Genomic DNA, 13,017 nt, shown 5'->3' with positions numbered 1-13,017 from the left:
GCTGGACCTCAGCAGCAAGTTAACCTACTGGTCAGAGCATCTGCTATGGTGGTCAGTGCACAACATAGCAAGTGGTTGAGCAGCCTTAGCATATCATTACTGGATGACCAGACACTTAGCATATTAGGCTTTTATTATATAGGATGATGGTAATAGTAATCATAAATCTGTTTTATATTTGAAAAACCAGCACCCAGCTTTTTTTTCTTTTCAGAGCCAATTCCCTGACCCCACCCCCAAGAGGCAAACATTCTTCTTTTATGAGAGTAGAAAACAAGGAAGTCAGATAGAGAGACACGTTGTGGGCAGTGGCTGCCTCCTAAATATCCCTGCAATGCAATTTTGTGCCTCAGGAAAATAGTTATAGTACCACGTCATGGGTTTTCACAACTATAACTTGTTGAAATTTCAAATTCTGAGACCAGAAATGTTAAGGATTTACTATATCAATCCATCAACACACACGTTTTATACACATGCAATTTATATTCATTCATTCATTCATTCACTCATTCATTCAACAGGTATCTTTTTGAGCACTTCCTGAGGGATTATTGCCAGGTCTAAATTCAAATGCATGGGCCTGTGGGGTCCCAGTTACTCCCATTCTTCCTTCCTACTCGAATTGGACTTAACATTAGAAAATGCAGAAATAGATTACGAAAATTGAGATGTACAAGAAGTGATTACAAAGACATGCCAGTGATGAACATCGTTCAATGAAGATGGTTTTTCATCGGAACAGTCTAGCAATTCCTCTGGCATGGCCGTACCATGAGAATTTCACAAGGCCAGTCTGCCACACTTGGAAAGAGAAAAAGAGATAACAATGTGGCCATTTGGAAATTCTTTTGTCATGAAGAGTGTGAGCACACTGCATTTTTTTAAAAAAAATATGTTTTTATTGATTTCAGAGAGAGAAAGGGAAAGGAAGAGTTAGAAACATCAATGATGAGACTCATGGATGGGCTGCCTCCCCCACACCCACTACTGGGGATTGAGCCTGCAACTTGAGCATGTGCCCTGACCGGGAATCAAACTGTGACCTCCTAGTTCAGTGGTCGGCAAACTGCGGCTCGCGAGCCACATGTGGCTCTTTGGCCCCTTGAGTGTGGCTCTTCCACAAAATACCACGTGCGGGCGCGTACGTACAGTGCGATTGAAACTTCGTGGTCCATGTGCAGAAGTCGGTATTTTGTGGTAGAAGAGCCACACTCAAGGGGCCAAAGAGCCGCATGTGGCTCGCGAGCCGCAGTTTGCTGACCACTGTACCTAGTTCATGGGTCGATGCTCAACCACTGAGTCAGGCTGGCCAGCTGGCTGTGAGCACACTGTACTAATAAAAATTCCAAAACTTCAGATTTACTGTTTTAATGGATTAACATTCAGGATAATTTTTTTATTGCTGATGCTATTACAGATGTCCCCTATTTCCCTCCCCCATCCTTTGCCCACTTTCACCCAGCGTCTGCTCCCCCCTACCCACCCCACCCCCAATCTTTATCACTCTGTTGTCTGTGTCCCTGAGTTATGCATATATGTTCTCAGGATCATTTTAAAATAGTATATGTAGCTATGTTCTGTTAAAACCCAGTAGTTAAGAGCTTAACAAAACTATAGTATCTGGTGGTTGTGTGCCCTTGGGCAAGTCACTTGACCTCTCTAAGCCTCAGTTTCTTCAGCTGTGAGATGGAAATAATAAATACCCATTTCTAATGCTGCTTTGAAGACGAAATGACGACAAATCTTTTAACAGCTTCGTACAACACCCGCCATGTGGTAGAAGCTCAGTCAAGGACACCCGTTATTATTACTAACAGTCCATTGTGTTTTGTGAACTGGGTGACATACAGGTGGAAGAAATTAAAAAGATGAAAATTGGTGATCCGCTTGACAGATCTACTGACCACGGGCCCCAGAATCATAAAGCGCATCTGGAAAAGCTTCTTCAATACTGTGAAGCAGGCGTGAAAGAGGGGGCCACCCTGGTGTACGGGGGAAGACAAGTTCCAAGGCCAGGTAAGATCACTGCCGGAGTTCACAGAGATGGGAGCAGCTTTTATAGCAACCCCAGCTTTCCTCAAACGTCAGAAGAATTAATTTATAGCTCCTGCTTGGCCACTTATAAGCTGTGGCACCTTGGACAACACAGGTTTTCTGAACCTCCCGTGTAAAATGGGATGAAATGTGCACATCCTGCTAGATGAGGCTATGAAAATCCACTCATGAAATAGATGTGACGGGCCCTTAGCTGTACAGTCAGCAAGGGTAGTGGGCATCTGTGTTGCTCAAGAGCTGCTGACCTTTCTTCCTGACACTGTGAGATGTCGTCACCTTAGCCAGCAGGGCCTGGGAACGAGTCATTCCTCTTGTCTGAAGCAGTACTTGTTACTGAAACACACGAATGGCTCACTGTTATGACACCCAAAAAAGAGAAAAAGACAAACAACTGCAAAAACTCGCTTTTTACTCCTGTAGGTAAATTGTGTGCCAGCATCCTACTCTGAAAATTGGCAATTAAAAGGGAAAAAATTCAACATTTATCATGTGTTTCCTGTATGAACTGAATTTCTGGATAACTGAGTAGGTGATAAAGGAGACTTTTTTATTTTTGCGAAAGGATCCCTGCTGAATAATCTAGAAAAATATAATAGAATAAAAAAATTTACCATCCTGGCTGGTGTATTTCAGTGATTAGAGGATCCTCCCCTCCTCCACCCAACCCCACCCCCCCATCCCCTTATTTACCCCTGCACTGAAGGGTCGCAGGTTCAATTCCCAATCAAGGGCACGTACCTGGGTTGCAGGTTCAATCCCTGGCCCCAGTCGGGGTGAGTGCAGGAGGCAACCAATTGATGTGTCTCTCACATCAATGTTTCTCTCTCTCTCTCTCTTTCCCTCTTGCCCTCTCTCTCTCCCCCTCTCTCTTTCCCTTTCTTTCTCCCTCCCTTCCAGTCTCTCTACAAATCAATGGAAAAAATATTCTCAGTGAGGATTAACAAAAATCAATCAATCAAACAATCACCAATTTGCACTCCCTAATTGAATGAAAAAATTGATTCAGGCAATGATCATCAGAGAGGCTAAAGTGATTAGGTAAAAGGTTGATGGGGACCTGAGCATTTGTAAGATACCAAAGTATCACCCCCAAGCTCGCTTGCCAGCAGAAGGAGAAAAGCACAACTTTGTAATGGAGGGGTCAGGTTGTCACCACTTAGAACCACTGGTCAATCTTAGCAGCAGGGAGAGAGGGCGACTGGATACGCTGTGTCTCCTATAAGATGCAATGGGCAACACCACCTGTAAAGTATTCTTGCCCAAAACATTTAACCTGAACCTGACCATGGCTGTAGGTCAAATTTTCCATTTACGAGAAATACAGGGGCTAGAAGAACAAATTGAATACCATCCCAAGGAAGCAATGACAAATCTAAAATGCAAGGTATTCTATAGAACAAGTGACGTGGTCTGTTTAACACATCAATGGCATGAAAAATAAGGGGCAGGGATAAAGGGGAAACATTCTAGATTAAAGACACAAGAGCTCTAATAACCTAATACAATGTGCAGAACTTATTTAAATCCTGAATTCAACAGGTCAACTGTAACAAGATCTTTCCAGACAATCAGAAACTGAAGTGTAAATTATGAATAAGAAATTAGCATAAACTTGTTAGGTATGATAATGTATTGTGCAGTATGCAAGAAAATGTCCTTATTTTTTAGACTTGTACTGAAATACTTGGAGGTCAAAGTTGTAATCTCTGGAATTTCCTCTAAGATATTTCAGCAAGAAAAAAGTGAATCAAATACAGCAAATATAAATAAATAATTATTTTACTACTCATGATACTATATTGTCTATTTGTACATATGTTTGAAATGTTTGTAATAAAGGCATTATAAATACAAGAACCTAGGAATGCTAATGCCAAATAGGAAAATGAAAGTTTTCTTGGTTTTACTGACCCAGAGGGAAGAAAAAGATGTGTAATGTAATTAAATAAGAACTGTCCATTGAAGATCAACCTATAATTGACGTTCTTTTCCTCTGTTTTTCAAATAGGCTTTTTTATGGAACCGACTGTGTTCACAGACGTGGAAGACCACATGTACCTGGCCAAAGAGGAATCCTTTGGGCCTATTATGGTCATTTCTAAATTCCAAAATGGGTATGTTCTCTGGGCACAATTTAACGAGTTTTGACTACATACATTGTGGGATTTTTATTATTATTATTCTGCCATTGAGCTATATACAGAGCATAAAAATCAATGAACATGTAATTCTCTACTATAAGAATAGTTGACTTAAATATTGAGAAGAGAGTGCTAACTAATGATTGAAATATACTTTTGCTTCCTAAATTAATGCTGACATGGGACTTCAGCTGACTAAATTTTCGTTTTTGTACAGTTGACACTTGAAATGTCTCTGGAACAAGGTAAATTACTGAAAATAACAGAACCAGTTTCCACATTTACATTCCTAGGGAAGGCAGCATCTGTGAAATCTGATTTTGTCCAAAGAGGACTGCTGCCTTCCTAGGGGATCATGCCCCCAAAAGCCTAATACTTAGCTTCTTATAGAAATAGCCACAATCACCATGTAATCAAATGTAAATGATATCCTGATGTGTTAGAGCACATGAAATTTTCCAAAGTGTTCAGCATATCAGAGAAGGCTGTACAGTAACTAAGCTCATATAAGAATGTTTAATACCACAGACTCATGATATACGCCACAAAATTCTTCTGAATTCTAACTTTAGATTTCCTTCAACCCATGATAAGGTGGAAAGAAGCAGAATATAAAGTTCAGACGAACTTCTTGGTCTTTAATAGACATTGTAAAAGACTTTGGGGGACACTAAGCTATAGTGAGTAAACTTTGACAAACTGATTCAAGGATGCCATTACCTTCCTTTCGTTATAAGTTCCCCCACAGATAGGCCTTGTGTTAAACATGCAGATAGAAGAAGCCATGTTTTGGGGACATAGGCCTAGATAAGTCGCAGTTCTTGTCCTCAAGGAGCTTACCATCTAATGGGAGACAGACCAGGAAATGAGCAATTAATCACAGAAGGCCAAGGGCAGGATTGTACAGTGGGCAGCATCTGTCCTGTGGCCCCACACCAGTCTACCTCTGACGGCTTGGGCCAGTTATTTAATCAGTCTGTGCCTCAGTTTCTTTACTTGCAAAATTGGGCTATTAATAGCATCTAACTTTTGGGGTCATTCTAAAGATTAAATAAGTTAAGTGTTTGCTATTGGTGTATTGCCACTGTTATGCTTGTTATTATTCTAGGCCAGCAGTTCTCAACCTGTGGGTCGTGACCCCTTTGGGGGTCGAAGGACCCTTTCACAGGGGTCGCCTAAGACCATCGGAAAATACATATATAATCACATATTGTTTTTGTAATTAATCACGATGCTTTAATTATGTTCAATTTGTAACAATGAAAATATACCCTGCATATCAGATATTTACATTACGATTCATAACAGTAGCAAAATTGCAGTTATGAAGTAGCAACGAAAATAATATTATGGTTGGGGGTCACCACAACATGAGGAACTGTATTAAAGGGTCGCAGCATTAGGAAGGTTGAGAACCACTGTTCTAGACGTAAGCAAGACATACTATAAGATTATGTCATCTCAATCGTCCGCACAGCAATGGCATAAAACCTTAGTCCAGTTTATAGATATGTGGGTCCTTACCATGTGCAATGCATGAAGGAGTGTGAGAGAGTTAGCGGAGCCTCAGTGCACGCCAAGTTAGGTTCCAAATCTCTCCTGTGAGTTTAAACTTCCATGTAGTCAAGATGACAGTTGAAAATACCTTCAGCAGGCTCCACATTCAAGCCTTTGCTGTCTCTTAAAAAAGCCAGCACAACTAATTTTCCCTCCAGTTTTGGAATGGATTCTGTTTCTTTGCCGGAGCACCAGATGAGATACTTGGCTTGTGTCTACTGACCATATTGTAGAGAATTTGTGCCTTTCTAAGCATTAGGATGACACTCAGAAAGGTGAGATACGCCATGGCAGGCATGTCGGAAGTGAGTACATACTGAGACAAATGGCCGGGAAATCAGGAGATCCATGTAAGGGATTATTTTACTCTCCTTTTGTTGAATTAACACAGTAACTGAATTCCCTCTCATTTGCTGATGCAACATTACGGTGTAAAGAGGAACAAGATGTTATCCTGCCCTCTGGGAGCTTCCAGTCTGGGTAGGAGGTGAACCATAAGTACATGAAGAGCTCATTCAAAATCCTGAGTTGGAGGAACATGTGTTCCTTGGAGAGAGAGAGAGAGAGAGAGAGAGAGAGAGAGAGAGAGAGAGAGAGAGAGAGAGAGAGATCCAACTTGCAACCTTCCGGTATATGGGATGATGTTCCAACTAACTGAGCTACATTGAGCATTTACCAAGTTCCAGGCACTAGTAACTTATTTAATCCTCACAACAACAAGACAGGTGCTATTATTATTATTTCCATTTTCACAAGAATAAACGAAAGCATGGGAAGAGGAAGTCACTTGTCCAGGGTCCCCCAGGCAGTCTGGATGCAGAGCCCTCCCATTGAGTTCCTACCATCTAGGCCTCGATGTTGGCAAGGGTGGGCACTGGGAGGCTTCAGGGTGAGACACTGAATGAGCCTGGAGCTGCGTGTGTAAAATCTGAAGCGATGGAGGGAAGTAGGGGTTACTCTGAGAACACATCTAGAAGTGGGACTCAAGGGAGAGGAGAGGGATTGAATAGGCATAAAGGAGAACCAATTAAGAAAATTGAAAAGATGACTTTAGCCTGGCTGGTGTGATTCACTAGCATTGACCTATGAACCAGGAGGTCATGGTTCAATTCCCAGTCAGGCACATGCCTGGGTTGTGGGCTCGATCCCCAGTGTGGGGCGTGCAGGAGGCAGCCTATCAATGCTTCTCTTTCATCATTGATGTTTCTATCTCTCTCTCCCTCCCTTTCCCTTCCTCTCTGAAATCAATTATATATATATATATTTTAAAGAAAAGATTATTTCAGATCAGATTTTAATTGGTGCTGTATGACATGTATGAAACTGTTAATACTGGAGTTGTAATATTTCATTGGGTTTTCTTTTGGTATAAGCCTGGACAGTTTCATTTATAAAAATGTAAGCAGGTTAGCAATCATGTGTTCCTGTTTCTAGCACGGAGGGGGAAATGTTAGAACATAAATGGGAGTGCTGTGCCCTACACTTAATGAAGTTTTATGTCTTCCTAAAAACATCTCATAGGGACATCGATGGAGTGTTGCTGCGAGCAAATAATACAGAGTACGGTTTGGCCTCGGGGGTTTTCACAAGAGACATAAACAAAGCGATGTACATTAGTGAGAAACTTGAAGCGGGAACCGTGTTTATTAACACATACAACAAGACGGACGTGGCAGCCCCCTTCGGCGGAGTTAAACAATCTGGCTTTGGAAAAGACCTAGGTACGCTGTACTTTCCTCCTGTGCGTTCCTGTGTTTCCACTACCAGTCTGCTTTGTGCTCATGCCACGCCCACGTACTGTGCGTTTTGTGGTGGTTGTTAATCCTCACCTGAGGATATGTTTCCATTGATGTTTAGAGAGAATGAAAGGAAGGGGGAGAGACAGAGGGAGGGAAAACATCAATGCGAGAGAGACACCGGGGTTGGGGATCGGAGCATGCAGCCAACATACTAGTACATGCAACCAACATACTAGTACATGCCCTTGACCAGAAGTGAATCTGGGACCCTTCAACTGTTATGGGTTCTATCAGCGAGATAGACCACCGACTCAGAATTTAAATTTAGGAGCCTTTATTAAGCTGGCCAGCGACTGCAGCACGTACCTCCTCGCAGGGAGCCTCATAACTACAGTCCCGACCGAGTGTGCAGCAAAGCTTTTATTTGCAAAAACTACAAAGTGTTAACTGGCAGGGCAAAAGTTCCGCAGGAAAACGGGGTCACACCTGGCTGGAGCATATCATAACACTTTGTTTCTTAAGACAATCAGTAATTTTTCTATGCCACGGTCCCTGCCCCTAGCACACTATGCCCCAGTCCATGCCCCTAGCACACTAGGAACTTGAGATAATTGTGCTGTCCTGGTTCCCAGGTACAGAGGAATTTGCTTTCCAAAACCAGTAAGATCACAATCAATGGGATATTCACATTACAATCAATAAGGCATTCAATCGAATGGGATGACTCATACAATTCAGAAAATCAAAGTAACTTTTCTATTGTTAAGCCAAACAGTAGGGTTAGAGTTAAACTACAGTTTCCACCTGAGATGATTGCTGCCATACTTCACAACCAAACTGGCTAGAGCCCCATGTGCTGCTTCAAAGGGCATTCTGGCTTTACAGGGCACTAAGTTGTTTGTTTTATTAATCCTCACCCAAGGATATTTTTCCCATTGATTTTTTTAGAGATCAATGGGAGTGGCAGGGAGGGCGAGGGGCAGAGAGAGGAACACACCAATGTGAGAGAGACACACCCACACGCACCCTGACCTTGGCTGGGGCTTGAGCCTGCAACGGAGGTACGTGTCCTTGACCAGAATCAAACCCAGGACCCTTCAGTCTGCAGGCCAATGCTCTAGCCACTGAGCCAAACCAGCTAGGGCAACTACAAATGTTTGAAAATATTAAACATTCTTTTGAACGTACAAAAAAGTACACAAATAGTGTGGGAAAGTATTTCCTTTTAAAAGAAGAGTAACGATGAAAGGAAAAAGAACCTCTGACAATATCTTTTAACTAAGATAGGTTCATTTTTGGTTTTTTGGTTTTTACTTGACCTTCAGCATGAATTTGGTTTAGTGTTCATGGGAACCAAGACAGGAAAAATGGATACAGGGCAATAACTAACTATCTCCGACAATAAATCCTGTCTCTGAGTTGCTTGGCAAGCTTTCAGGGTCAACACTGCAACCGGCAGGGTTTTCTGGGGATCTGGGAACTTGGATTTGGAGTTTGTAGAAAGCCCAAAATGTAACTCATTATGGGCAGTGACACATTTAAGTAGCAGCTTACTTTGAACACTAAACCAGGCCCTGTTCTAACTGCTTTACCTGCATGACCACAAGCAATCTCACAATAGCTCTGGGAGACAGGTGCCATTTATTATCTTTACTTAATGGATGAGGAAAATAGGGGCTCAGAGAGGTTGGGTAACTTGCTCAAAGTCACACAGCCACCCACTGGCAGAGAGTTCAAAGCCAAGCAATCTGGCTATGAAGCCCAGGTTCTTCCTCCCCACAGTCAGTCTAGCATGTTATTTCAAAAACTGAAATATTTGTGATTTACTGAAATTACAGTCCACTAATAAAAGTTTGTTTAATTTGGGGCGTTTTTACACTTTTCTCTTGATGACTTTGGGCAATGTATTTGCAGCAATAAAGGTAGCTCTCATTTTAAATGCCATTGAGGTAGAAAGTCTTTTTTTTTTTTCTTCACGTTATTAATCCAGCTTTCATCCCTGCATCCAAAACACAGTGGGCGATTTTCTTAGAGAAAATACTATTTTAAAGCAAGGAAACTGTGTCCACTTGACTTTGGATAGAGTATAATGGCTCAGCTTCAGGTCTCTGTTTTATTATAAAACAGCAGAATTTGCCCAATAGTTTCTTCCTCTCCCAATTTTAAACTCCCTTGGCCTGGTGGTTCCCAGTGGCACATTGGATTAGAATCACCAGGAGGGAGCCTTAAAAAATACAAAGATGCTGATGTAATTGCTCTCGGGTGTGACCTGGATCAGGAGTTTTAAAAGCTCCCCAGGGTGATTCTAATGTAAGGTTACAACCCTTGTTTTAGCTCAGCTGTCAGAATCACACACTCATTAGCTTCGCCTGTGGCACTCATGGCCTTTAACTGCTAGAAGTTGATGATTGTCTAGCTCAGAGTAGGAACAGAGAGCAAGACCTATTTGTTTTTGCCTGGATATGGCTTTCTCTGTTCCCAAGATGCTACATAAATCAGGAAAACTGCATTTTCCTTATCTTTAAAATATGATTCGTACTGAAGACTGTAGGCAATCGTAACATAATGGCAAGTGTTGTTGGATCCAAACGTATGTAAACATAGAAAAGATACAGTAAAAACATGGTTATAAGAGATAAAAAACGGTGCACCTGTACAGGGCACCTACCATGAATGGAGCTTGCAGGACTGGCAGTTGCTCCGGGTGACTCAGTGAGTGAGTGGTGAGTGATTTTTAGGGCCTTGGGCATCACTGTGCACCACTGTAGACTTTACAAACACTGTACACCTAGGCTACACTAAATGTGTAAAACAACACAAGATTAAAGCAACCACGAGAAAAAAGGATGAAGTCAAGAGACACAGTATGTGCTAAGTGAAATAAGTCAGTCAGAGAAAGACAAATACCATATGATTGACTTATATGTGGAATCTAAAGACAGTGTACATAGACAAACAACAGAAACAGACTCATAGCCCTAGCCAGTTTGGCTCAGTGAATAGAGCGTCGGCCTGCGAACTGACAGGTCCTGGGTTCAATTCCGGTGAAGGGCACATGCCGGGGTTGTGGGCTCGATCCCCAGTGGGGGACTTGCAGGAGGCAGCTGATCCATGATCTTCTCTCATCATGGATGTTTCTATCTCTCTCTCCTTCTTCCTTCCTCTCTGAAATCAATAAAAAATTTTTTTAAAAAAAACACCCACAAATGTGTAAAAAAAAAAAAAAAAAAGGAAACAGGCTCATAGATACAGAGACCAGACTGATGGCTGTCAGAGTGGGGTCGGGGGTGGGGGGGGGAGTGGGCACGAGGGACTAGGTGAAAAAGGTGAAGGGATCGAGAAGTACAGATTGGTAGTTACAAAATAGTCATGGGCATGTAAAGTACAGAAAAACGGAATATCTATAATAATAAAAGTGTAATATGCAAATAGACCCAAGGGCGGAAAGCAGAACGATTGCCCAAACGATCACACTATGACATGCACTGGTGCCAGGCCAGCCAAGGCGGGTGCAATGTGATTGGTCAGGGGGCCCCGCCATCACCCCACAATCACCCCACAGAGGGAGGCCCATGCTACCTGGCCAGCGGTCCTGCGGCAGGGCCTCCCTCTGCAGGGCGATCGATGGGGTAGGTGGGGTAGGGGTACTTCAAGAGGGCCCAGGCTGGGCTGAGGGCCGCCCCCCCCCCGCAGTGCCTGAATTTTGTGCACTGAGCTCCTAGTAGTCAATAATATTGGGATAACTATGTACAGTGCCAGGTTTGTACTGGAAATATTGGGAGGGGGAACACTTTGTAAAGTGTATGATTGTCTAACCAGTATGCTGTACATCTGAAACTAATAAAAAATATTAAACGTAAACTGTAATTGAAAAAAATTTTTTTTCATTAAAAAAACTTTTTTTAAAGAGAGAGAGAGAGACAGTAAACTCAATGATGGGACCTAGACCATTTTTAATTGAATGAGAATCTGTAGTTTCACAGAATCGTCAGGTGATTCACATGAATTTTAATGTTTGAGAAAGACTGGTCTGGGCCACATTCTATTTGCTTAGTGACCTAGACACCCACACCTGTGTCCGAAAGTCTGGTGACATCACAGCCACCTATGAACACTGTCCACCAACAGTTTTTCTCTTTCCTAGGTGAGGAAGCGCTAAACGAATACCTCAAAACCAAGACGGTGACGCTGGAATATTAGAGCAATGCCACGACCAGGGAACCCTTGGCAGACAGCACCACTCCTCCATTCCCGACATGCAGAAGAGGGCTGGGTGTGCTGAGGAAGGCGGTGTCAGCCACGAGCCAAAGAGTCACATGTGACCCATGAGACCCTCAGGCCACATGTCTAAGCATTACACCTGTGCCTGAGCTATATACCTTCTATATCTTATTTTTTCATATTTTGAAATAAGGTATATTTTTGTGCCTTTGATGTTCTATTTTTCAATCCCCTGTGATGGGTGATCAACCCACAAACAGTTCTTGAATACCTACTGGGTACAAGGTACTATATTATGTCCTGAGGAGTATACAAAATTTAATGACATGACCTCTGACCCTAAATAGTTTAAATTCTAGTCAATAGCTTTTAATTTTTCAGGGGTGGAGAACACTCAGCCTGTCAGTAGCTTTTAAAGTAAATTTTATGATATGATATATAGGTGTGGGCAAAAGTAGGTTTACAGTTGTAATACAAATAAATAATACAATAATTAATAATTAACACAACTAGAATAACTGTTTCGCATAGTCACAACTGTAAACCTACTTTTACCCACCACTACTGTGTAAAGTACATAGCTTTTGGAGGCTGATCTTGGTCCATATGATACCACCTTACTAGCTATGTGACTTTGGGAAACTTATGCAACTTCTCTGAGCCTCAACTTCCTTATCTGTGAAATGGGTATAGTAATGCCTCCCTCAGGAGCTTTTTGACGGGGATTCAACGCAATACTGTAAGTAAAGCACCTCACATTGTGCTTTGTCATGGTAAACACTCAATAAAAGTTAACTGTTTCCACTATCACTATTTAATCAATATGTTGAGATATATTAAGTAGATGGATTAATTCATTTGCCTACAAGCCTTTTCAGTAATCACTGGTTCCTGTACTCTTTCTCTCATCCATGTCCTGACACGGTGCCCGATTCAGCAGCACTGGAAAATGCCACAGGTGAAAAATTAGGATGGCCCGGGCAAAGGGGGTGCTTTCCTTTCTGCAGCTCACCCATCCTCCAGAGGACATCTTGTTTTCCATTTTCTATTTACTGGCTATGCTGCTCGCTGGCTGTGTGATCTTGGACAAGTTAGTTACCTATCTCACTCAGAGCCTAGGTTTGGAATCTGAAAAATAGGTAAAGTCCCTGTCTCAGGGGTGTTGGAGGGATCCAATGGCATCATCCACATAATACACTTAACAAGGTGTTTGGGCCATAGCCTGTGCTCAAGAAGCGGGAATTATTACAACTCACACATGATTCATAGAATTCATTGCCTGTTGTCAGACAAAAATAAAT

At 42.2% G+C, this 13,017-nt stretch overlaps 1 protein-coding gene across 6 annotated transcripts in view; it reads left to right on the top strand.

Annotated features, from left to right (window-relative positions):
* The window catches only part of ALDH1L2 (aldehyde dehydrogenase 1 family member L2), a 49,006-nt gene extending 36,480 nt beyond the window's left edge, over positions 1–12,526 (top strand). For 5 of the 6 annotated variants that reach the window (XM_036300254.1, XM_036300253.1, XM_036300252.1 and 2 more), the window contains 4 exons: positions 1,854–2,019; positions 4,067–4,172; positions 7,278–7,477; positions 11,640–12,526. In XM_036300254.1, coding sequence (XP_036156147.1) covers positions 1,854–2,019; positions 4,067–4,172; positions 7,278–7,477; positions 11,640–11,695 — 528 coding nt within the window. In that variant the 3' untranslated portion in view covers positions 11,696–12,526. The remainder of the gene's footprint in view (positions 1–1,853; positions 2,020–4,066; positions 4,173–7,277; positions 7,478–11,639) is intronic. The other variant, XR_004966156.1, reaches the window with a different exon arrangement.
* Positions 12,527–13,017: the final 491 nt, after the last annotated feature.

This window comes from Myotis myotis, unplaced genomic scaffold (assembly GCF_014108235.1).
Source record: "Myotis myotis isolate mMyoMyo1 unplaced genomic scaffold, mMyoMyo1.p scaffold_m19_p_3, whole genome shotgun sequence".
Classification (NCBI taxonomy): domain Eukaryota; kingdom Metazoa; phylum Chordata; class Mammalia; order Chiroptera; family Vespertilionidae; genus Myotis; species Myotis myotis.
This window is presented reverse-complemented; position numbering and strand designations above follow the sequence as displayed.